General features: G+C 41.8%; 1 protein-coding gene across 2 annotated transcripts in view; it reads right to left on the bottom strand.

Moving 5' to 3' along the window:
- Vwa8 (von Willebrand factor A domain containing 8) overlaps positions 1 to 26,494 on the bottom strand; it is a 330,350-nt gene that overhangs the window by 152,328 nt on the left and 151,528 nt on the right. For both annotated transcript variants that reach the window (XM_027390074.2, XM_027390075.2), the window contains 3 exons: positions 25,495 to 25,601; positions 19,860 to 19,931; positions 5,048 to 5,124 (listed from right to left, as the gene is read on the bottom strand). In XM_027390074.2, the coding sequence (XP_027245875.1) occupies positions 5,048 to 5,124; positions 19,860 to 19,931; positions 25,495 to 25,601 (256 nt within the window). The remainder of the gene's footprint in view (positions 1 to 5,047; positions 5,125 to 19,859; positions 19,932 to 25,494; positions 25,602 to 26,494) is intronic.

Here is a 26,494-nt window from a genome sequence, read left to right as displayed (position 1 = left end):
ACAGTCCTGCTGAAATAGAAGTTACAGCTATGCTTGGAGACATGGGATCTTGATTTCTCATGACACCACTATGAGGAAAACAGCCATAACAGTGAGAGAGCAGAAGTCACATGAATATGGACTTGACCCTCATCTTTGTATCTGAAGGGCAGAAAATGATATATAATCTGGTAGCTCATCCTACCTAAAATCAGCTAATTCTGATTTTAATAAAGACATGTATTTTTATCCAAGAACTGTATTATCTAAATATTCAAGTGTCCTCTTTCATGCTGCATTAACATAAGATCACAAAAATGAGTAATAGGCTTCCCAAATCTTTGTATAAATATCTATTCCTATAGGCATTTCCACTTGAAATGTATATCATTAAAGTAATTGCATCTATCAATCTTTTAAATCTCTTAAGTCACACTCTTCAGACATCTTGAGTTTAACCAAATACACGAACTACTTAGCATGTTCATTTTAGGCACTGTGATCATCAAAATGTAAGCTCCCAAGACCACACTCAAAAGCACCCTGAGAGCTTCCTTGTGCTTTTACTCATCAGGATTGTTTTGAATGGCTCTTATAACTAATCTTGTCCAAATGACATCCATAAATCAAACAGAGGAACTGATTAGAGGGAAACATCAGTAATCCATTAGAAGATTCCACAATAAACACAGCAGGGACTGTAAGTGATCATCTGTCTACACATCAGAGAAGTCCTAAACATTCTTTCAGATGGCTACTTTTAGGTCTTTTAGACATAGGCTTCTCTTAAAGCAACTGCATACATAAAATTCCATGTGAAATGTAGTCCCAATGCTGTATGTAAAGGAAAAACCCCTATGATAAAATTAATGGGGATATTTCATATTTTAAACAGGACCTTTTCACCTTCCACTTTACACAGTTAAATATTTAATATTGTTGAATAGAGATGCCTAGACCCTGATAAAATGAATACCTATTTTGTTTGTAACACTATTATCAGTCAATTATAAAGCAATGGGTGCAATAAAATATAAACTTTAGCTTTGAAATTTTTATTATTTTGAGTTTAGAAAATTCCTTATAGAGACTATCTCTACATATTTATTTTGCCAGGATGAGAATTACCACAGATTAGAGACTAGCAGAATGCTTCACCATTCTGTGGACCATTAACTACTTCATAACAAAATGTTGATCTTAAAGGCACTCCAGGCAGAAATCAAAGAAAGCTATCACTAGTCCTCTAAGATTTTAAAAGCACCCTGAGTACCAGCTTCTTCACTGAAGATACTGAAATACTGGGTAGAAAAGAAATCACAAATACTGTGTCTATGCTCTTTGCTGAGAAGTAAAGGACCTCAGACCCAAGTGCACTCAGACTTCAATGCACATGTTACAATGATTTAGGCATTTAGAAGTTTAAAAACTAATAGATTTAGTCCAAAGGAGATACAAGAACAAAATAATAAAGACAAAATCAGCAATTACTGAAATGAAAGAGGAACATTACAAAAGTAGTTTCTTTGAGTAGAACAAGACTATAAACTGGGCATGGTGGTGCATGTCTTTAATCCATGCACTGGGAAGCAGAGCCAGGTATGATCTTTCTGAGTTCGAGGCCAGCCTGATCTACATAGCTGGTCCCAGGACAACCAGACCCTGTCTCAAAAACAAACAAAACAACAACAAAATTAGGAATAAAAGTGGGGCCATTATTTACCTTTCACTCCTGGGATTACATCCATATGGTCACTACACATCACCCTTTTTGTGTATCTTTATGTGTGTGCATGTCTACAACTGTGTGGGTGTAGGTGTTTGTGCATGTGCTGGTTGAGGCTCAAGGCTGATGTTGGTAGTCTTCCTTGGTTACTCTCCACCTTATTCATGAGGTAGGGTCTCTCAACTGAGCTTGGAATTTACCAACATGGCTAGTTTGCTATAGCCAGCTTGCTCTGGGCAGGCCTCTCTTGTCACTGTCTTTCAAGGGCTGGAATTATAGATGGGCTATCATATCTATTTATGCGGTGGCTGGGGATCCCAACTCTATGCTAAAATCACTGAGCCATCTTTCCATATTTTACATATCATTGGGTTTGTGCAAGTGTGGGTGTGTGGGTGTGTGTGCGTGCCAGTGTAAAAGTGTCTGGGTGTGCTGATACATATTCATGCTTTTAAATTTTTAATTATGTACTTATTTATTTATTGAGACAGCAGCTCTCACTGGCTTGGTGCGTGTTTGTAAAATAGGGTGGCTGTCAGGAAGCCCCAGTCACCTATCACTATCACCAAGTGATGGAGCAAGCACACACCACTATCCCCAGCTCTCTTATGGACTTTAGTGACTGAGCTCAGGCCCTGGCTCTCATGAGGTGAACGCTTTACTAAGCTGCCCTCCCTCCCGGCCCTGTCATTGGATTTTGTTTGTGACTACTTACTACTAATTTTTGTATTAAGGTCTTTTTTTGGAACCCCTAAATCATAGAAAACACTAAACTTTCATTAGGCAGGTTGGTTGATGAAAAACAGTGTTGCTCAAAAAGATATCTGTACTTTTCCTTTATATTTAAAGAGTATCTTTCCTTAATGTGCTATTCAAAACTTCAACACAAAGTAACCCATTTTATTGAATTGTTTCAGATTTATTGCTCACAAGAAGTCAACAGCCATTTTTATCACTGTTCCCCTATATACAATGTGTCTTTTCAACTTCAGTGGCCTTAAATGTTTGGCTTGGTTTTCAGACCTCTGACTATGATGTGGCTTTCCTTTTCTGTTTATCATATGTGAGATGCACTGGGTTATTGGTGATTTCATGCTATTACATCAAATTCAGGGACATTTCTACTGTTATCTCATCAAATATTCTTTCTGTTCTACCCCTCTCTCCACCTTTGAGAGACTCTAGCTGCTGAGAGATGACGCTGCCTTTTCTCAGGTTTGTCCTTCTGAACCGAGAATTCCTGATTACTGCCTTGTATTGCTCAGCTCCATTTTAAAACACCTGAAAATGTTTATGGCAGCTATTTTGTAATCTCTCCATGCTAATCCCATCATCTTAAGCACATGCTTGTTAGTTTTCTTGCTTCTTTCTGTGCCCTGTAATTGCCCGAAGAAGGATTCATCTTTTCCAGGCATTCCTTGCTGTCTCCCAAATATCCATCTCCTTTATTTCTAAAGTTATCTTGCTTGAGAAAGAAGCTCCAAAATAATAATGGTGAGTTAGGTTCTTCCCTTTGTCACTTCCATCCCTCCCTCCTTTCTTCCGGTTGAGTTGTGGTCACTACACAGAGCAGGCTTCTCTCCAACCTCAGTCCCTCTGCCTCAGCCGGGTTACAGTACCGGGTTACAGGTGTGCATGACCTCCACCAGCAGCAAGCTTGTATTCTTCATGGCTTCTTGTTAACCTTTGCAGGACCAGTCCAGAGTAGCTTTCAAAAGGATGAACGAACCATACTTCTGCAGCATACACTGCATAGGTTACTGTCCATACCACAGCACCCAATGCAGGCTCAGGTGCCATCACTCGGCTCAGACTTCTAAGGGCTGTGCTGTTCCCAGGGCTTGTGAGTCTCTCCAGGTCTACTGCTCTCCTTGTGCTAGGGCTAGTCGGTATAAATCCAAGCTGAATTTCTGCTTTGCTTTGTTATTTTATTACACCTCACCTTTCTTTTGGTCCTTTCCTCTCTGTGTTTTGACCTGCTGACTGCTCTTATTCTAAACACTTCTTTCAGAAACTCATAACTAGTAAGCAAAAAAGAACTCAAACCAGAAATTCATTCTTTTAATGCATTAGTTCAGTGTTCTTTCTCTGACACAGCATTTGTTACTGTGATCTACTGGGACCAAAACAACAACAATCTACACCAATTTTAAACTGTTCAATACTTGTTATATGTCTTGTGCCCGGCAGTGGTTAGCTTCTAATAGGCCTGCTGCCTATTAGATTTCTAAAATGAAAACCAATCCACAGCTAAAGCTTCAAATGACCCACATGGAGAAGTTTCATTTGTTTAAAAGTTATCCCTGAACCAACACTCCAGCCACACAAAATGTGATTATCCACATAATATCTTAAGAAAGGCAAGAGGTCCTAAGCTCCCTCCCCCAGTCTGGGTTCTGTATCTCCTATGAGGCCACAGAGTGTTTTGTTCCGCCTTGTCCACTGGCTCAGCTTCTAGAGATGAGCAGAGGCTTGGCCTCTGTAAATGCTCCTCCTAACTCAAGTGCCTTGATGTTGATGATATTGGTTTCATTCTTCTAACCACAAAATATCCATTAATTCATATTTATAAGGTATTAGTCTGATGGGGAATGTCCTTCTGTATGCTGTGAAAATATGTTTCTCTTATTGGTTGATGAATAAATGCTGGTTGGCCAGCAGCCAAGCAGGAAGCATGGTTGGGCTACTAGACTAGGAGAATTCTGGGAAGGGAAAAGGCAGGGAGCAGTCCTGAGGAGAGAATCCATGTAGCCACCAGGAAGGTAGGATGCCTGGGCATCCTCCAGTAAGCCAAGGCCATATGGAGATACATAGATTAATAGAAATGGGCTAATAATTAAGAGCTAGCCAGTAAGAATCCTGAGCCATTGGCCACACAGTTTATAATTAATATAAGCCTCTGTGTATTTATTTGAGACTGAAGGGCAGCAGGACTAGGTGGAACAGAAACCTCAGTCTTAGTCACTTTAAGATAAATTTTGCATGATTTTATTACCTTTTGAAAAAAAATTATCTTAATGTGCATTTATCTGCCTGAGTATGTGTACACATGTGCAGAGGCCAGAAGAGGGTGCCAAACCCTCTAGAATTGGAACTAGAGGTGACTGTGAGCCACCACATGGTTGCTGGGAACAGAACCTGGGTTCTCTGCAAGAGCAGCCAGTGCTCTTATCCCTGAGTCCCATTTTTCCTTTTACCACCTTTTAAGGAAAGGGGAGCTATGAGTAGGAAGAATGGCAAGGAAACTGCTTTATAAAGCAGGCTATTAAGAAAGTATATTTAATTCACGGTAGGAGAGAGATGAATAATCAGAGCTTAGGGCTCGTGCCCCCGATCTCCTACCTGTGCAGCTGGATGTATTCTCGGGGTCTGTTGAGCAGGTGAAGGAACCGGTCCATGATCTTGTTTTTTCCTACACCCTGCAATTACACAAACAGCTTTAAGCAGAAAGGAGCTTTGGTTTGGGAGTGAGTTTCTGCCAACTTGCTTCTTCACAGTTCTGCTACATTAGTTTGTTGTTAGTAAAAACCAAACCAGCAAACACAGACAGCACACCTTTGATGACAGAGGCCACTGAAGGATCTGACCCCTGAGCATCTGACCCCTTTGCTGTTCTTAGGAGAGGATGTCCCAGGTGCCAGCGTCTACCTCCTGACCTTAGTCTATAGTTTCACAGTTAAGGCTGACATTACTATAGAACATTGGTGATTTCAGGTACAGAATGGCATCAAGTATATATAAAAATAACCACTTTTCTTTAGTTCCTCAGAGATAGGTTTTTCAGTTATAGAAAGATAAATAGAACACTGTACTTTTTCCTTTTATCACACTTTTTAAAAGTACTTTAAAAGCCTTGAGCTCTAAAATTGGGCATGTAATTATAATCCAACTGTATGTGCTCTGCTTAGACATGCCCTCATTGCCTTCCGCCCTTCTCACGCCTGAGTCCAATCCAATTGAAAGAGGGCAAACCTGGCCACTAGGATGTATGAGGAGCAACAGTTAAAGAGCTGAGTTCAGTATCATGGGAACAAAACTGCATTAATTTCTTCTGCTTTCTCAGGCTCTGTTAAGTATTTTCCTGTGCTGTTTCATTTATTATCCACACAGGTGTAGCACCATAAGTTAGGAAATAAGATTATTTTAACCTCATGAGCCCAGAAACTAAGATTCAGAAAAGTTAAGCAAATACCAGCAATCACAGTCAATGACTGGAGCCAGGACTCGGTTCTGGGTGTCTGATCCTGGTGCTTGTGTTTGTAGTTCCTGTGCGGTGGTTAGACTTTTCAGTATGAAATTTATTTAGGCAATCTGGGCCTCATATCACCTCCTTACTTCCGGAAGGTACCCCCAACACTCCCCAAGTTAGGGGAAATGTGTGCTGTCCAGTAGAAACAGCAAAGCCAAGAGTAAAGGAGGTAGTATTGCTGGGACTTTTACTGCACAGGCAGATGTCTTATGAGGAAAAGCATTCTACAAGTACCAAGAACAGAAATTCAAATTGAATGGGGGTATGCCTCAAGTGCCAGGGGAGACAGGCCCCTGTCTGCTTTTCTATCAACTGTATTTGCCGAGCTCAGTACAGTGCTCATGTGAATAGGGCACCCAAATTAGTATCTGTCAAATGAATGGATAAATAAAACAAACTTGGAAACAGAAGAGGTGAAAATCCTAGGAAAACATTAACAGTGACCAGGCTTATAGGAATGCTGATAAAGGGCCAGCGGGAAGTTATGGGCTGATAAAAGTGCATACTTTATGAACGATCCAATTCACTTGCTGAAGACTCAAAGGTACCAAAACTGAACAAGCAGACTGACAAACTCACCAACATCAGAATAATGGGTCACTTTTGAGGAGCTGCTTAGTATTTTACCCCCCTCCCCAATCTAAGCTTTGCAGAGAAGCACAAGGAAGGACTATCACGTTTGCATATCTGCATGTCAATCACAACAGCCTTGTAAGTTTAAAATGACATGCTGGGATAAACATACAATTTAAAATAGATACAATCAGATGACTAAAATATCTTTCTTAAATTCAGTAATCACAGAGAAAAGCAAACATTACAGATACTGTAACACAGGAGACAGCCAAGACCTCCTGGTCAATCATGAGAGGCTATGGGGGGGGGGGGCTCCTCCTCCCCATCAGCCACCTCTCCAGAACTTGGGGGCTCCTGCAGTGCAGGTGCTGCAGATGCTTCAGGGTAGCTCCTTGCTGTGTCCTTTAGCCCTGGGACCACTAAACCTCTGACCTCCCTGTCTTCTCGTCCCACAGTCTCTTGTCCCTCCTACCTGAGCCGTCCACACTTGTTTGCTAAGGGGCACTGGAGACCCCTGTCCTTCCAACTGAATTGCATGCTCAGGCTGCACGCAGCAGACTCCCACTCCTACCTACATGACTTCAATGCCCAGCACGACAGCACAGTGAGGCATGCTGCCACTCAATGCAGAATTTTAGAGTATTTTGATATGTGCTCCATTTCCCTTAACCTTACTCAAAATGCCACCAGGCCCCTTGCAGTTTCAATGTATAATGTTATTTTTCTTTCTTCCTTTTCTTCTTAAAAGCAGATTGTGGGATGGAGCATGGTGGCGCACGCCTTTAGTCCCAGAACTAGGGAGGCAGAGGCAGGGAGATCTCTGTAAGTTTAAGGCCAACCTTGTCTACATAACTAGTTCTAAGACAAACAGCCAGGGCTACCAAGAGAGACCTTGTCTCAAAATTCAAAAACATCAAAACAAATAAATACATTTTAAAAGCAGGCTGAGCAAAGAAGCCCTCTTTTGATGCCTTCAAAACTCCTGTCTTAGTACAGCTGACCTCCTCACCCTAACAAAAGAAACGTACAATAGCCTTACAGTAAAAGCACCAGGTCCTTGAGAAGAGCTAGAAGCTGAACCATTCCCCAAAGGGTTGCTGTCCTTTATCCCATGGTACAAAATCCTGTGTGGAAAAGGGAAGGCCCAAGCTCATTTGTGGAGAGATTGCTCCGCTCTGCCTGGAACTTCAGTGCTGAAACCCATCAGGGCTTCGTGGTCAGTTTCTGCTGGGTGACTGTAAATACCAGGTTTGATGTCATTATGTTGATATTCATTCCAAGAAACCTTGCCAAAGGGGAGACTTTATCAATGAAGGCTTCCAGCTGGTTACCTCAATGGGGCTTCTCTAGGCAGCTTGTGGAGGAGCCCCAGAAATTGGTGTTACTGTTTGCCCTATTAACTGGGCTGCTCTAGCTGTCTCTGCTGGAGGTTGTGAGCATCTGATTTGATTTTTTTTTTTTTCTATCTGCTGCTTCTCTCCCTTACTTGATCTTTATTGTTCTACTTGTGCTTGCTCTACTCACTCAAAACTCAAAGCACAGATTTCACAGGTCATGTCCTAGACAGTGCTGAACACAAGGGAACAGTGTTAGATTCCTTGTGAATGTGGCTATATGAGGCATCTAAGATGCTTTAAGATATAAGCAAAGGCTTGGGAAGGCCCATTGTGTGTGAGATTTGGTTTAAAATACCATGGAATTAGGAGGTACAGGAAGGAGGAAGCAGGGGGTGTCCTAGAAGAGAGCGCAGTGTGGCGGGAGACTTGTGGGTACAGTGGTCCCACAAGGTCTGCAAGAAGACACAGCAGGAGTGAGGAAGGAGCTGTAAGGAACAGGCTATCCAGGGAGGCGGGCTCTAACTGTGGCAGAGCCTTGGCAGACAAGAGTTTGCATTGTTTCCAAGAGCAGCCATGGAGGCTGGGGAATGATGGGATCAGATTTTCAGTTCTGGAAAACCAGTCTGCAGGAATGGCAGAGAGAAAGAAGTGACAGCGAATGGAAACAGTTTGGAAACCTCTTACAGAATTCAAGCATATGAGGATGGGTTTAAGCCAAGGGGCAGAGAGAAATCAAGAGATTTAAGAGACAGCTAGGTAAGGGAACTAACGTTACAGTGTGATGGGGGTAAGGAGATGAAGAAATCAGCCTTTGTCTTGGGTGGAGAGTGGTAAGGCCAGGCTCCTGACTGAGAAAGCAATGGGGGAGGGGACTCCGGCTCGCTGGGCAAGGGAGGGAAGTTTACAAAGGCAGTTTAATTTTGGACATGTTTATTTTGAAGTGCCTGTTTCCCACATCTGTTTCTTCCTCTTCAGTTCCCCGTCTCTGCTCCGGAGCCGCACATCCTCCCGGGCTGCTGCTGGAAAGGGTCCTCCTCGCCTCCCCACTTCCCCCACTTCTATCCTCGCCACAGAGCAGCCCACCACTTGTTTAGCTCCTTTTCTAAGCCAGAGATCTCAACAGGTCTTTTCCTCCCTCACTCCACGATGCTCTCAGTTCCTTCGAGGAAATGCTGAAAGAATACTCGAGGAAGGAATTTCTGAAAATATCCTGACAAAACGCAACAATTACAGCTGTTTGTTCCTTCTAATCATAGTTCTTGCCCAAGACAGAAAATCCCCGGGATTACTTTGATTGTATAAGTACATAAATAATGTCTACTTTTTTCCACTATAAAAATTGCATATATTCCCTTTTCCCCTGGGGAAATGTAGAAGATATGACACCACTCAATGTGTGATTGTTCAAAAATTACCTGCTAATATTTTCATGTTATCCCTGTACATATACATATTTTTACTTACTAGCTATGATCCTATGGGTGCAACTTGTCTCTTTTAATAAAATTAATATGAAATAAACTCTTATATAGACTGTATTTAGTGAATGAAACTTTAAATAGGAGAAGGAATTGGGAAGCTCAGGAAACTTGTTCTTTTCTTTCCATCACTGCCCTGTTAGGTTCTTTGTGACAACGAGAAGGAGGGACCCTTGGAGGGGCAGGAGTCAAGAGGCTTTGTACCTCCAGAGTTGCCAGTAACAGAGTCTGTGAAATCCACAGGTAGGACTCCAACCAGAGGCAGAAGTACACCCACCTCCAGTTACTGAGACAGGAGAGCTCAGGGCCAGAACTTTAAGAACTCTGAGAAATTCTGGGGTGGTGGAAACTCCTGAGAATTTTTTCTTTTTAAAGTGAAACCATGTCCTTGGGTGATTAAATCCTTTACCAAAGAAAGGGATCTAGAGCTGTCTTCCTGGACACTTTCTCTAACACAGAGGGAAAAGGAGAAAAATAGGAGAAAAGGTCCAAAAGGAATGGAAGTCAGGCAGAGGGAAACTCGTGCAGAAGTGGCTTTGGGTCCTGAGACTAGAGTGTGAGACTAAAATGTTGACATGTGACAGGCCATGAAGAACCTCCACAGAAGAAGCCAACCCTGAAGCTCCTGCTCAGCCTCACTGGGGCATACTCCTGGCAATCTCCTGTCTCCAGAACAGCTCACACTTCTAAGTGTTTGCTCGTGCCATTTCTTCTGGTCACAAGGCCCATCCTGTCTTGTCTGCCGTTTTCCAGCCACCCTCAACTTTGCAGTAAGACATCTCAAATCTCTTCAGCCTGACCACTCAGCTGTTTTCCCTCCTTCAATCCACAGCTCAGTCACTTCTCTGTCTTCATAGAACATGGCCATGTCTCAGAGTACTCCAGTAATACCAGGTGCCTCAGCAAGAGGGCAGCCCTCTGGTTAAGATGTCTATTGCTCATGGCTCATGTGTAACTTCAGGTGATAACCACAAAATTGAAGAAAGGGGGCGGGCTCCAGAAAAGAAAGAGGAAGTCGAGGTCCTGCACTTTGCTCTTTAGGCACCTCTTGTAGGGGCCTTCCGTTTCTCATGATGAAATTTTGTGTACAGTAGAGGGATTAACATTGACAGAATCTGCTCACACACAAATGCCCCTTCAGTGCAAAACAGCTAGCATGCTCACGCCAGCCACTGACATGGAGGCCATAGTGTGCCTCTTTCAGAAGGAGGCAAGTTTGATTAAGTTCTAGGTAATGAAAAGCTTGAGCGCAAGAGATCCTGAAGACAAGTTCATTCTGGTGTACCATCTTGGGCAGTACTTTATATTTCATCGTGCAAAACAGACGTCAAGAGGCAGCTTCCATGACTGATTTATGGAGTCAAACAAAAGTCAAGGTTTTCAATTCACTACACCAAGAATCTGGCAATGTCCAGCATGGGACCTAAGGCTTGGGAGGGTGGCCAGGGAAGGGACAATCCAGAACTCTCCCCTCTGTAGCAGCGCTTTAAGAGGCTCCAGGACAGAGCTAGTCATTGACACGGCATAGCTCTAGCTATCCAGAGAGGTCTTGCTTTACCCTTTCTTTCCAGTTTCCCTCAATTCTTGAATAATTTGTACAGTATTGTTTCAGTTTGTATATTCAGAAATGTTCTTTCAATAGCGCCCTGTTCCTTTTTAGAAAAATAACCGATATTTAGAAAAATAACTACTGACAGGAAACAATAATGAAGAAGAAAAATTGTTAATAACCAGAAAATAAATTCTAGCTGGCTTTTTAAAATTTGAAATATATAATATATTTATTAATTCTTCAAGAATACCATGCAGGGATATTATATATTGATCTACTCCCATGAATCCTTCCAACTTCTAGATGAACACCCCTTATGCCCATCCAATTCCAACTTGATCTTCTCCTTAAAAACAAAACCAAACAAGAAGCCTTTCCAAGTCCAACTTGTGCTGCCTATAATGGAGAACTTACAGGGAATGTGCTCAGACCAGCTAGATGACTGTCCTATGATTATATATGATTCTGAGTTTCTGCCCCAAGATCATTTAAAAGACCTGTTTAAAGGTTTTTGACACGGGTTTCTGTATAGCTACATAAGCCACAGTTGCCTTTTCCATAAATGTGAGACTTAGAATCCTCTAGCTTATGGGAATAGTTAGAAAGGAGAGAGAGCATCTGCTTTGAATCCTTAGGTATCTATTCAGAGAACAAGTTGTTATTTATGGGGACATAAGCAGCAATAAAGATAGAGGTGAGCTGAGTAATCGCCTTTAACAGCTCCTTTGTGTATAGGCATCACCTCCATTATACACCAGAAACAAACATCTGTAAATGATGCAATTGCCATATAACAGATAAAAAGACTGCATTATTCTATGAATTCTCCATCCAGTTCTAATAATAAAAAGGAAATTATTCCACTTCCTCTTGGGGCTATCACTTGCGATACAAAACTATGATTCTATTGGAGTTGGGTGTCTGGTTCTGGTCACTGTGGTCCTGCTACCCCTCTGCTTGCCATGTTAACAAATGTCTAGGTTTTCCTGTTGTGGTCTATGTTAGTGTTTTACCACATAAAAGCAAAAAGTCCTGTTTTACATTGCCTTAGTCATGATGCCCATGCTCCTCTCACACATGGTTGTTCCCCAACCACATTTTCTTTGTCTTCAGTGGATGAGGTATTTATGTATAAAATCTCATTTTTGCTAAAGCTTAGTATATGAGGGTTCCTTTCCTCCCACATGCATAAACCTCATTTTTTTTATAAATAGCTGGCTTTTTTAAATTGAGAAATTTTCACTAAATGGTGAACCTTCAAATTCTTTGCTTAACTCATCTTAAAATACATTATACTAGGACTCTGGACCCCTGGGCTATAATCTTTGCTCCATTGTTCTTAGATGGAGGTTTCTTGCCATCATTTGAGTTTAGGTTTATTCATCTGAATATGAACCTAGGCTAATTAGTACTCTCGTATTCTTTAATTTTATGATGAAGCAGGCGATTGCTGCTAAACAATCAATGGAAATTTTATTTTTCCAAGTTCTCTCAATGAAAATAGGCTAATTATATAACCAGAAAAACAATCTCACTGAAAATGAACAGTAAATAACCCTAAATATTCACAAAGGTGGGATCTTGCAACAGATCCAAGATAAGAAGACAAAGACTTCAAGCATATGGCTCCACACAAGTGATTACAAAGCTTCCTTCCAAATGCTAAGACCCTTTTCATACAGGAATAAAATGTATATCCCTGTAATCTGCTATGAAATTACATTGCTACTATAAACAGCATACATGGTTTGGTGGTGTGGTCAGCCATTAGTATACCAAACCAGCCATGGAGGGGAAAGGGAAACCAACATGTCCTCAAGAAGAAAATGCAAATCCAAAATAAATATGAAAAAATGGTTTTCTAAAAAAAAAACACAAGGGGGAAACTAAACTGGTGGGAAGAATGTGATAGAATGGCAAAACTGTTCTGACGGTAAATCAGGTAACTGCACTAATGAAAAACACTCAGGAAGGTACCAAATACTAATGAAAAGGGGAGCATCAGTGTACTTGAGACCAAATGTTCCCGAGTGTTGGGGCCCCTGGGCTGCTGGAGTTATTGGAAGTGCAGCACACTTAGCTATCCAGTTACCTGCTGTCACTACCAGCTGGGAAGCAGACAAGAACATTCATGGACAAATTGTTCGGTCTCTCTACAGATATTAGGCAATTATTCTGGCACAGTGATATGGCATACTCCTGGTAAACACAGAAGCAACCTGCTTGGGCCCACTTCCAATTTGTTAGCAAAATTCACACATTAATTTTGGCAACAAAATATGTGCAGCATCTTAATACTAAATAACACACCTTTGTGAAACGTCTATCCACAGAGAAAGTAGGCCCTGATCACAGGAAACCTAACAAGGAAGAAAGTACAGTAAACAGTATAGCAACAATGGTCACAGAATCCTGCTTGGCTGACATTAACTAAATGTTTTCTGATTTTATGATGCAAAATAGATCAAATCAAATGCTATAAAGTTAAGATGTTATGTCTAGCTTAGAACAAATGAATGTAACTTAATTTTGTTGTGTAAATTAATCAAGAAATTAAATGGATTTAATAAAGTTTACTCTAAAAAGTATTCCCTCTAGACTGGCATTAAGTTTATATAAAATATTTATGCTAGGAGTGGCCTAATCTCCAATAAAGGTAACAGAAAGAGCATCCTTTCTGTTATGATGTGGGTATGAAACACGGCCCCAGGTTTATGTACTGAAGGTCTGATCACTGGCTGGGGGCACTATTGAGAGGATGGGATCATGAGGGACTGACAGCAGAAGAGGTGACTTGGGAGGTCGCCTGTGGCAGGTAGGTCACTCTGAAGAGTCTTCACTGTGAGATGAGTATCTTCCCTCCACATCTTTCCAACAGGAGGTTTTAAGGCTGGCTGCAGGCCCAGCGTAGGGGAGTCAGTCAGCCAAGGCTGAGCCCTCTAAAATGGAGCCACAGGAATTCTTCCTGTCAGGTCCTTTCTCTCAGGCCTTTGTCACAGGGACAAAACACCGACTTAACGGAATCTCAAATAGAGTTGGAGGCACCTCAAATGCAATGGCCAGACTGTGATGGAGTCTGACTGAAAAAACCAACTGTGAAATACACTATTAAGGCCATTGTAGAACACTGGAAAGAGACCATTTTAGATTATATTAACAGTTACAATTGATTTGTTGGGTGTGATAATGAAATTGCAGTTATTGTACCCCAAAACACTAAGAAACCTGCAAGGAGGAGAATGCACCAAAAGATGACATACAAACTGGCTGCCAGTGAGGCATTTGCCATGCAGACATGAGGGCCTGAGCTCAGATCCCAGCACCCATGTCACAGGCAGGGCATGGTAGCACAAGCCTATCATCCCAGGGGTGGGGAGAGGGACCAGAGATCTCTGGGGCTTGCTGCCAGTCAGTCTAGACAAAGAGAATCAGGGAGCTCCAGTGAAATAGACGGTCTCAAAAACTACATAAGGAAGTAGTTGAGAGAGATGCCTGACACTGACCTTTAACTTTCACACAAGTGCACATAAATAGGAACACATGACTCTCAGGCATATACCTCTATCCGCAAGTGTTGGGAAAACAAATACAAGACTGTCAGGATGCTGTTGACTGATGAATGGGATAAATAAGTCCTCTACTTTCATATAAAAGAAAAACATGAATGTGTTTTACTCTGTATATACAGTGCAGTCTCTACTCTAGACTATCCTAATCATTTGGCAAAGTCACTCTTACATTTTTGCTGCTTATACTATTGTTAGAATCGATAGAACTGAACTGAACTGGTGTGATACTGTGGGGAAATGGGAGTTTGGGAGACCTAAGTCTACCACTAACCAGTTATGTGATCTTGGACAAATAGCTGAACCTTTTTAAGATCGTCTGTTTATTGGAAAGCCACAGGAAGCACAACTTTTATTTTACTCCACAGTGTTGTTATAGAACTAAGTAAATGATTAGAAGCACTGAACATTGTAAAGCACACAAATACCACTGCTATTAATCCTAATTCATGAGAAAACTATAACTCAACTATAGATGAAATTAAATATACATCACAGCTATCTTACAGTTGGATCAGAGTAGCAAATGATGTGACCGTTCGGAGGAAAACGAGATTGCATTTTTCTTTGACATCAACTAAAAGAGGCTTCCTGGAGGATGAAGCACTTAGGCTGCTCACAGGTGAAGATGAAAGGATCGTGGCATGTGCCCAAAACAACATGGAAGACGGCAGAGGGGGCAGGTGGGCATGCTATACACAGAACAGCTGCCAGAGTTTGGAGTATTTCCCTATAAAGAAGACTATGCCTGGTATATAAGGTAGGCGAAGTTTTAGCAGGGAAATGAAATTGAGAACTATCTTACAGCAAGGCTCCTACAACTGCATTATAGGCTCCTAAGTGACCATCAAGCTTGCAAGTCCAGGACACCTGTCCCATTTGGTTCGAAGGTGGCAATTGTGCCTCATTTCCTAGACAGACTGCTCTGACCAAAAAATCCCTATTGAAAATAGATGTTTAAAAGCTTACTTTGTCAAAGTGAAATGGGAGCTCCTTTATTCTCATTTATTTGGGGGAGTGTCGTCAGTGTTTTCAGCTTCCTAACAGATGTGGAATTTTGTCTATTACTAAGGATGCTTAGAAAGATGGAATCACCTACAAGGGGGAAAGGATTCAATTACAGTGAGAAGCTGACATGCCTCAAAAGCAACACTCACTTCTTCTAACTTCCCCCCACTGAAAAGCTGCTGGTGGTAACACAACCACCTTCAGAAATACCTCCAGCTACGACGCAACTTCAGTGTTCTCCTGGGCTCAACCGGTGCTACTTATTAGAGAGAAGGCTGGGCAGTCATCTGCTTCTAACTACCACCAGTTCACATACAGAACATTCATTATGTTTACACTCGTGCCAACTAACTGTGGACATCTCTGTCCTATTTAGTCCCCAAGCTTCACTTCACTCTCTGTTTCCTGAGTTGTCATAAATGTTTGAAAGGAAGGAGATGATCATTGCCACAGTTTGCTTAGTTTCAAAATAAAATGTATGAAGAAATTGGTAGTTTCCCTGACTGTTTTAGTAAAAACAGTGGTTATACCACCCCAGGCAGCTAAGAGTCAAGAGTCTCAGGGGCTTGCCTTTTTCTCATGGGGACGTTTTACAAGGCAGAAATCAGTAAAGATGAGAAGGAATATCAAATACTGAGAGGTATGAAAACCCAATGATCAGCAAAGCAGGGTGTTGTTCAAAGCTACTGAAAAAGTACCTAGTTACGGTGACTGCAAAAGCCCACCTTCCTGGAAAAAAAAAGAAAAAAGAAAAAAAAAGAAAAAAGAACAGAGAAAGGGAATATGGCAGCCAGCCTTGCTCTGCATTTGCTAAGGACCCTCCAGGTACTTTGTACTCCTCACACCCTCAGGAGGCAGCAGACAAAAGCTCACCAGAGACTCCCCGTTCTAAGCAGATGCCAGCTCCTCACAAAGGCTCACCAAACTCTGCCTGTTCTACACAGATGTCAGCTCTTGAAAACAAGTTTGCATGGAACTTATTTGGCTCAAGTATTTATACTATTTGGGTTTTTGGCCAGCCACGTTGGTCCGGCTCCCACCTTCTGATTGGTAAATACAAGCATGAGATGCTACTCTTCATAGCTAAATGCTAGCTAGCGATTGCTCAGAACACAAAGATCACTCAGCTCTTGTCATAGGGGTCCAGTATCAGATCTGAGCTATCTCAGGCAAATGGGCATTGAGCCATGTACTCACCTAGATTCTGCCTGACCCAGCAGGGCCAAGCTTACAGAATTCAGTCCATTGTTTTCAGAGCTCCTGAAAAATCTGTCTAAATTCAAATTACTTCTAATAATTTATGAATTATTGATGTTTATATTTCTCTCCTAAGTAAGAAGTGCAGAGTCCTCTAAGGTACTTTTAAATACCTGATAAACACTATACACAAAACATCAGAGAGGAGGACAATATAACCAAGGCCCTCAGTGGTTCACTGGCATTGGTAGAGAGGGCAGATAAACTCATGAATCTAACAGGAGACTGACAGCAATCTAAAAATGGACTACTTCATCGTGTCAGAGAACGGAGCCAGGGTAGTGATTTACTCAGTGTCTCAGACAGCTAAAACCCTGGGCAGGCAATAGGTCTCTGTGCCCCTGTTTCATTTCCATGACAGGACATGTCACTGTGAGGATAAAAGCACCGACAGGGGGCAGTGGGGGGTTGGGGGGGCTGGGAAAGACACTGGCAGACCAGAGGCTGCAATACCAGGACAAAGATCCATATAGGAAACAAACTCTAACTGAGATCAGAGCACAGATTTTGAGGTGAGGAATGAGATGCCAAGCTGAAGACGGTGGGATCAGACATGGGGACCAATGGCAGTCTGAAGGAGTTAGACTGTTCCACTAGATAACTGGAAAGACACAGGCAGCAGAAATACTTACACAGTCCAAAAGTCCCTTCAACACTGGGACCCAGTATATGCTGATGGTAGACTTTCAGGTTTATAATCAAAGAACCAAATGTCCTCCAGATATGAAAAGGACCCATCTGTCAGTCATGCTTGACCACTAGAGAGACCTGTCTGCCAGTCATGCCTTGACCACTAGAGAACCACCTTTGGCTCTCTGATATTTGAGAAACTACCCCCACCCAGTTCTGTGTATCCTCTTTGTCGTTCTGATCTGCTGCAGAGTTGCCAGCCATGTCTGTTTCTGAGGCCATTTTCTTGACAGCAGGAGTTTTCAAAGGACACATTAAGTACTCCAGGCTTCAAGTGACAAAAAGTCTGTTTAGAACTCTGGGCTTGAGCCAGGCTAGGTGGTACACATCTATAATTCCAACATTCTGAAGGCAGAGGTGAGTGGATCTCTGTGAATTCAAGGATAGCCTAGTCTACATAATAAGTTCCAGTCCAGACAGAGATACAGAGTGAGACAGCATCAAAACAACCCCCCCCCCAAACCTTCTGGGCTTGTGAGCATGGGGTAGGACCTCAGGGTTGGAGGAAGAGGAGAGTGGGACAAAGAGGAGGGCAGGAGGGCAGGGAGGGATGTAGATGCAGGATGCATGTGTTAAGTTCTAAAGAAAAAAACTTAAAGATTAAAAAGAACATACTTCCATACTAAAAATAAAAATAAAAAAACTCTGGGATTTATATATGTAGTAAGTCCAGAATCATCATTTTTCAATGAGTTGAGAACGTCAAGGACTCATGCCACCTGTCAGCTACTCCTCATTAACCTGTGAAGACTCACTAGAAAAATCACTACCAATAAATAGAAGTAGGTAGGACATTTCAAATGGCGAAAACAACCATGAATTATCTATTTCATGTTTAATTCTTGTTTAGAAAAAAGTGAAGCAAGAGAATACAAAAGTGCTTTTAAAACTTCCATGTGATGCATGGGTTTTATTTTTAGCTGGCACTAAGCGCTGTGTGGAATACATCCCATGCTTTATCGCACGTCATCTTTACATTAGCCCAGCTGAGCGCATACTGTTTACACTGCCAAGTCAGACCTCAGAAAGCTGAGCAGTGTGCCCGAGTCCACTCACGGGAGAGTTCCTGCTAGGCTGTCCGCCACTCACTTCTAGATCTATGCCCGTTTAAATCCAAGTTCTTAAAATTTTGATCCAGTAAGCAGGCTCAGCAGCTAAGAGTGCTTTTGAGTAAGCCTGACGACCCAAGTTTGATTGCTAGGAACCGTGTAAGAGTCTGACACAGGAGCAGTGTGCATCTGTAAACCTAGCACACCTACAGTGAGACGGAAGTGGGAGGGAAATCACCCAGAGCTATGGGGAGCTAACCTAGAATCTGAAGAGAGACCGCCTCAAAATTGAGGTGAAGTCTAAAGTTGTCCTGACCTCCAAACATGATCTGAGATGCATGCATGCACAAAATAATAAATACAATTAAAAAATTTTAACTATAGACTTGAAAAGCAATTCATTAAAGAACCTGTATTTTTGTCAGTACAAAACAAGAAACACAAAAAGAAGGCTAAGCTTCTGATTGCCTTTAAGGACCAACTTGTAAAAAAACAAAGTGCTATTCATTTTGCATCTGATAATTCAATTGAGTAAAATTATGAGAATGTTCTAAATACTGAGTGTCCATCCATCCCTTACACAAGTATGTACAGATAACTACTATAGCAGTAATGTGCTAGGAACCCAGGACAGAAATGAGCCAGAGAAACACAGTTCTTGTTCCTGTGGAACACACAAATTGGGAGGATGGTCACTACATGGGAAATACAGCTCCATGAAACTAAAGTGGAAAGAAGGGATAGAAGAGAGGAGATGCAATGGAGGCTAGCTCAACCAGGAAAGTGTCCTTCCCAGGAGCTGGAGAGGGAAGCTCTAGGTAGAAGGACAGGCATAAACCAAACACCAAAGAGATGAGAACCTGAAGGAAGGTCAGGGTGGTTCAAGTCAGCACAGGATAAGAAAGACATCCCAAAGCCTGGGTTGGAGCAGTAGGCAGGGGTGGCAACCTGCAAACTGCATGGCATACTGAAGCTGTGGGCTATGTCTGAGAGCAGGGAGGAGTTGACTACAGCAAAAAGAAGTAGAAATAGTTTATACGCCCATGAACCTGGCCGAGGGTGGATCTCAGCACTTACAGGAGGTGCACTACAGTCTGAAATCTTTTCTGCACTCATGGCGGCGTGTGAGGGTGAGCATGATTAGGGTATCAGAGCTGGGAAGACACAGACATTCATGGGGTAAATGGGCAGGGGGATGGGAGATGAGTGAAGAGGTTTGACCTTGGATAGTGCTCAGGCTTAGATGGTATAGATTACGCTTTGGATGGTAAAGAGTTTCACACTGTGAATTTAAATATATCATTTCATTAACAGGAATGAGAATTCCCAAACTTGCTGCTTCTGAAGCATCAGCATTCACTCATGTGTGCCTGGCTCCCCACCATCACTCACCTGGTTACCGACCAACAGCAAGTGTTCTCCGAGGACGAAGTCTTTGAGCATGTCTTCCATCACTATCATGTGCTAGGGAAAAAGGATACAATCAGGGTCAAATAAGAAAGGTGTCTATACAGGTGTTATCTTAGAAGGTAAAACACATGTTCTGATAAAATAAGCAACTGACTTGAATTACAACACATTTTTGTTATTGTTTTGTTGAGACAGGTTCTCTCTAGATAGCCCTGGCTGTCCGCAACACTCTATGTGGACCAGACTGGGGGCAAACTCAAGAGATCCACTTGCCTCTGCCTACCTAGTGTTGGGATTAAAGTGTGTGCTACCAAACCTGGCTGTTATTAAAAATATATTTAATGATGTGGATAAAAGTCAATTAGGTCACCAATATTGAAAACTTCAAATAGCCCATCTGAACAAGAACAGACTACTGACAAATATTTCAAGTAATTTTTATAATTCAATTCAAATATTTTTATTTATGTTCTGCAGAATTGGCTTGTAATTTAATGTAATATTTAAATCGATGCTTGCTAATGTAAGTAAACAAATGCTACCAAAAGCAACCAAATACCTCCATCTTGGACTTTTTTTAAATGTATATTTACATATATACACATATATATTTATATATATTTTTATATAAGAAAATGGAAAATATATAACAAGTATATATAGTATAGAAACTATATGTGACTAAGTATATATTAAGATAAAACAAAAACTAGCACATCTTAATTGCACATATCAAACAGGAGGAAAAGGGCCCAAGAGAAGGCATAAGAAACAGAGACACACTCTTTCACACACTTGGGTTAACCATTTACCTTCAAAGCAATGTAAGGTCTTAGAATTAAAAAGGCACTTTTCACCTTCCATTATTTTTCATTTGAATTATGACACAATGTGATGAAAGGGCAAAGGTAGAGTTGCTAACAGCAGCCACAGAGGAGACGGCATTGCTCTTTTGTGTGCCAAGAAGTAGGGCATGGGTAAGTAGGTCACAAAGGCTCATGGGGCTGCGGAAGAGCTGCATCCCAGCAGAGTCTGAACCCTGAGTCTCTCCTCTTGATTTCTGGACCAAATCAACAACAGCCCAAAGTGCTCAGGTTACTCAAACTCTATATTTTGGGAAAAAAATTAACCTTTTATGACATATACATGCTATACATATTTCCTAGAATTTTACTGGCTTGCTTTTCTTGATTTTTTTTTTTTACACTCAAAACTTGTCAAATTCTGTAATGAAATAAAAACAAAGGAAGTTATTTTTCCCTCTTTCAAGAATAATGAATGAGTATATTGGTAGTTCTAGTTTTTTTAAATTGGATACACCAAGGAACAAAAAACTTAAAAGGGTTTAAAGTAAAAGTATATTCATTTATTGTTTTTCTGTCACATTGAAAAATAAAAAGAAACACTAGGTTAACATATAAATAAAGAGTATGCTAAAAGTAAAAAGGTGTGACTGCCCTCAAGGAGGACCTGGGCATCACTCACACCGGGTCTTGCTGCTAACATGGTCTGGAGACTGCTTCTTGACAGCTAAGTGAAAATTCAGTGGTAATTTCAAGACACTGGTCCTTCCTGAAGCAAAGGAGAGAACATCCCCAGAAGCACATGCATGGCCAGGTGACACTGAAAAGCCATCACGGTTCTATCTCTTCTGAGTTTTCTTACTGCTCTCACTTCTGCTACAGACCGGCACCATATTTGCCTACTGACTGAAGCCGTCAGCTAAGGCTAAGATCACTGCTAATACAAACAAGGGTCTTGCTCTTTGCAGTTCCACAGACCACAGGCAGGTTCTCCCTTCTACCCTCTTGCCACAGCTCTGTCTTTTGTTCTTTCTCACCCACCGTCTTCCTGGCTGCTTCCTTTTGGATGCCCAGGATATAACAAAGTGGGTTAGTGCCTATGTGGACACAGGACCTGCCTGAGGGCCAGGTAAGGCACGGAAGCAGAGTTGCAGGCTGGCACTCATAGAGCTCAGCGCCTCTCCCTTTCAGGGACATCTTCCTAACTAAAGACAGTTTTTTTTGTTTGTTTTTTGGTTTTGGGGTGTGTGTGTGTGTGTGTGTGTGTGTGTGTGTGTGTGTGTGTGTGTGTGTGTGTGACCTTTCCTTACCCAATTTTTCACGGCTGGGGAGACAGCTCAGCAGGTACAGGCTCTGCCCTACAAGCCCTACAAGCCTGAGGACTCAGTCCCAGGACCCACATGAAAGGAGATAACCGACTCCAAGTTACCGTCTTTGTTTTTTATGTGAATGGCACACATATGATTTATGCTCATAACTTAAAGCAGGTAGTCTGCAGGCTTTCTCTGTGATGACTGTTATTCCCCAGGTTCCTAAACTCAACTCATCCAAAACTTGACGCCTTGCTTCCTCTTCTTCAGCCTTCTTATTCCTCCTTTACCTCCCCACCCCATTAATAAGGATCCTTCTCTTCCTCAAACTGTGATATCACCATGGTCATCCTGCCATCTTGCTCCTCTCTTAATGGAAATTTCATTAAAGCCAAGTCTTAGTGATTAAGACACACACACACACACACACACACACACACACACACACACACACACACACACAGAGAGAGAGAGAGAGAGAGAGAGAGAGAGAGAGAGAGAGAGAGAGAGAGAGAGAGAGAGAGATCTTTCTTTTTGGCACAGTTGGATTCAGGGCATATATCATTTCTGACCTAGATTTTGACTGGCCAATTTAGCTTCGGAAACTTTCATTTCTCTGGGGCAAATGTGTCTCCACAGTACAGCAGGGCTGTTTCTTTGCTCACAGTCTTGCCACTCATTTTTCAAAGCTCCTTAGATGAGTCTTAATGCTTCGGGATCATGCTCCCATGCAGGCCCGGCCTCCACTCTTATCCCCCCCACCCCAAACCTACTCCTTCCAGTGCGGGCACAGTCAGGGGTGGTTTTCTGTTCTCTCTTTCTACCAGGTGATGTGTTCCCTGAGAGAGTATGAAACAAAGTCCCCTAAGGAGTCCTGTAAGGTGTCCCTGCCCTCTGTCCCCACCACCACTGCCTTATTTCATCCTTAACTGTGGCCTGGACTGTTTCAATAGCCGCTGCCCTGCCATCTTTGTCTGACTTCTAATTCTTGGACAACACGAGAGAGTGAAGACAAAGGTAGTGAGAGTGCAAACGTGCTGAAAACCTGTCACTGAGTTCCTTGGCGAGGATCCTAATTCTGCCTCTAGTGAAGCCTGGACATTGCCACTCCTCAGGCCCCAGCCTCATCACTTGACACTTTTCAGCTGGAAACCAAGGGTCTGTGTATTGAGATCAAGGGCATCTGGCTTCCTAAGAGACCATCCCTCTCATTTAACCAAGGTTCTGCAAATGCCCACTTCAGCCTGAGTAACTTACCCAACTTTGCCTAGTTAACCAATTTTCTGAGACCTTTCCAGTCAGTGACCATCAGCTCATTGATGTTACCATAGTAACCTGCATGTCCCTCCATTTGCACCATGTAGTCACATAACTATATGTACTTACTAGCCTATTTTCCATTAGACAAAAAGTAACTGAGTCGTGGAGATGCATCTGCTCGTATGTATACCTTTTCATCTCTGTACCCCAATACCTTAGGGACAAGCCTGACTTGTGGTGTTTAATTTTTCAGGTCTAAAGCTCCTTGGGCTTATTAAAAAGCTATTAATCTGTTATTCTCCAGTTTCTCTTACTTACTGCTCCAAGGGGCATATTCCATAATAAAGGATTTAATGAAACAATACTTCTTAGGATGGATGCTCAAAATCTTATCCATTCCTTTTAATTCCCTCAACACTTATTTACAATGTTCTCTAAACTTCAGTGGAGACAGCAGGTAAAAGACCAGGGGAAAACATCTTAAAGACCATTTTCAATGCACCATGGCAAGGGGACAACAGGATATCACAGAAAAGATGGATTGCATAGATAGACCCACATCTGTGACACTGAAGATTCCTGCTTTTAAGATGACATGGAGCATAAGTCAAGCAGTAATACCTCCTACAGAAGCAAACTGCATCAAGTCACATGCCCAGAACTGCAGCAACTAAAATCCTTATTAATGGCTGATTCATTATGCTTTGGGGGGGGGAGAGTAGGAATGGTTACACAAAGCCCCTCAGGGCATCTGTGGAAAGTTCATTGCAGATCTGAAGTTGTCAATGTCTGCGTAACCAATACCATGGCAATTGACAATGTTCAAGGACACAATAGTCTTTTTTCCTACTGAACTTCCTATGTTCTAATATGCTGTGAAGTCTTTATCACTTTAACTATTTTGGAGTTTTTCCATTGTTATGTATAGCAATTTTACAGTTTTTCCCCCCTTTTCTCATTTCTGCTATGTGAGCAGAACGTGAAATGTGGACACAGACAGCACTTAGAAATACTATTGAACCTTTCTTTTTTAATTTAAATATATGTGCATTGGTGTGGAGGTGTCAGATCTCCTAGTACTGGAGCTACAGACAGTTGTGAGCTGCCATGTGAGTGCTGGGAATTGAACCTAGGTCCTCAAGAAGAGCAGACAGTGCTCTCAGTCACTGAGCCATCTCTTCAGCCTACCATTGTTCCTTTTAATATAAAGATTTTTATTTGTATATCATAGATAAGAGTGTTTTCCTTCTATCTATATAACTTGATGTTTGCTCCTTGGTATATCAGTTATGCAATGGTCCTAAAGAGAAAGCAAGCATCCATCAGTTAACTGACTATTGAATGAAACAAAACAAAAGCAGCGGTAAGCTTTTTGCTATGTAAAAAATAATTAGAGCCTTGACATGTAAGTGTTTAAGTCAAAATATTTTTATTAAGAAAGAAAAACTTGCCTGGATACCTTTATACTATTTATTTCAGTTAAGGGACATAAATTATGATACTCATAGAACAATAAATAAAATTAGCGAAAGACACTGTACTATAATTTTGCTAACTCCTTAGAAAGATAAAGCAAATTCTAACATAATTTGTAAATGTAATTATTTACATGCAGATAAGCAAATAAGAACTACAAAAAATAAGTATACAAAAGAAATATATAACTGAAAGAAACATTTTCAGAAATGTTTACTAAAAACAAATCTTAAAGAAATGACTCTCACTGTAATAAAGCTTTCAAGTTCAAACTTATTTCTGTGTTTTGGGAAACAGTGCACAATGCCGGTTAGGTTGTGAGGGCAGTGTCCCTGTCACAGTCCATCCTCCAAAGAAAGAGAAGAGCAGAGAGCAGAGCCAGCCCAGGAGAATGCAGCAAAGGGGAAGGAAGAAGAGGAAAGCACGTGGGACGCTACAGAAATGACTCAACTAGAAGCCAGAGTGACAGCCAGTAGGTCTGCCTGTTTAATTCAGTAAGATATCTTACTGGCCTCAAGCACAGTCATGAAACGTGTGTGCACATAACATGAACATACTTAAATCCATAGCAGTAACTCCTCTAATTCTAACCATTGGGGAGAATTTTAAACCTCATTATCACTGTAATTAAAAGTAGCTCAGCCCTTCATTTTGCCTCTCCTGAACTGAATTTAGGACATCATGAGTACAATTAAACACCAGTGTCACTTGGATCAGAGTTGACTACTGTGACGTGATTAGCCCAAGACCACGAAGCAATGCCCTCACCTGAACGTTGTCATAGAAGAGAACATCAGGCACTTTCATCTTCTCCTGGGCATTGTACACTGGTGCACTGACAGCGCCAATCCTCAGAGACCCGGATACTATCTCACCTGAACATTTTGTACAGGACAGAGGATTAGTCACAGCAATGTGTTGCAAATATCCAGAGTAGCCTAGTCTGGCCAGCACACACTGCCAGGCAGCTTCTGTAACTGAGGTCCTTCAGGATTTAAATTATGCATCTAAAGAATAAACTAAAACACCATAGCTCTCCAATTTATCTTGTAGACCCAACCGAAGTTCACAATGGAACAGAGCAAGAATGTGGCAGCGAACCAACTTAAACACTTATTTGCTGAGATAAAACACACAACAGCAGATTCAACAACACCAGTTAGGGTTCAGTTCACAGAACATGGCCATTCAGTAGACAGGGGCCTTGGGGATCATTTTGTTCACATAACCAATGTTTAGTGATAACATTTCAACTACAAAGGGGACACACTGGGAGAAAGCGAGCTAGCTGCTTTTTAACAAGTCTCAGGGCGCTACTGTTAGAGGAAGTCTGCCAAGGCTATTAATCTTGTAGGCTCAAAGTCTGGTTTTGCCATCACAACTGAGGGCAAATATAGTTTCAGAAAAACATAAACATGTATTCTGATAAAGAGCTAGAAATTGGAAAATATAGCATTGCTGTAAGAAGCAGTTTTCATATGACCATGACACGCTGACTGCCATCATCATGTTACCTGGAAAGAGACCTGCATGGAGAGCTAAGCCCTTGTGAGAAGGTTGCTCACTGATCTTGGGCTCATGACAAGGAGAGGGACTTAAACACATTCACCACAAGATCAGTAGCTTTCAAGATGAATGAAAACAGTGAACAATCTCCTCCTTTAGGTCCCTTATCCCCTACAGGAAGCTGTGACGGACACTGCTGGAACTGACCTTTCCCAGACAGAGCAATTTACCATCCTGATGTCACAGCCTTCCTCTGGGTATA

The sequence above is a fragment of the Cricetulus griseus genome (genome assembly GCF_003668045.3).
Source record: "Cricetulus griseus strain 17A/GY chromosome 1 unlocalized genomic scaffold, alternate assembly CriGri-PICRH-1.0 chr1_1, whole genome shotgun sequence".
Classification (NCBI taxonomy): domain Eukaryota; kingdom Metazoa; phylum Chordata; class Mammalia; order Rodentia; family Cricetidae; genus Cricetulus; species Cricetulus griseus.
This window is presented reverse-complemented; position numbering and strand designations above follow the sequence as displayed.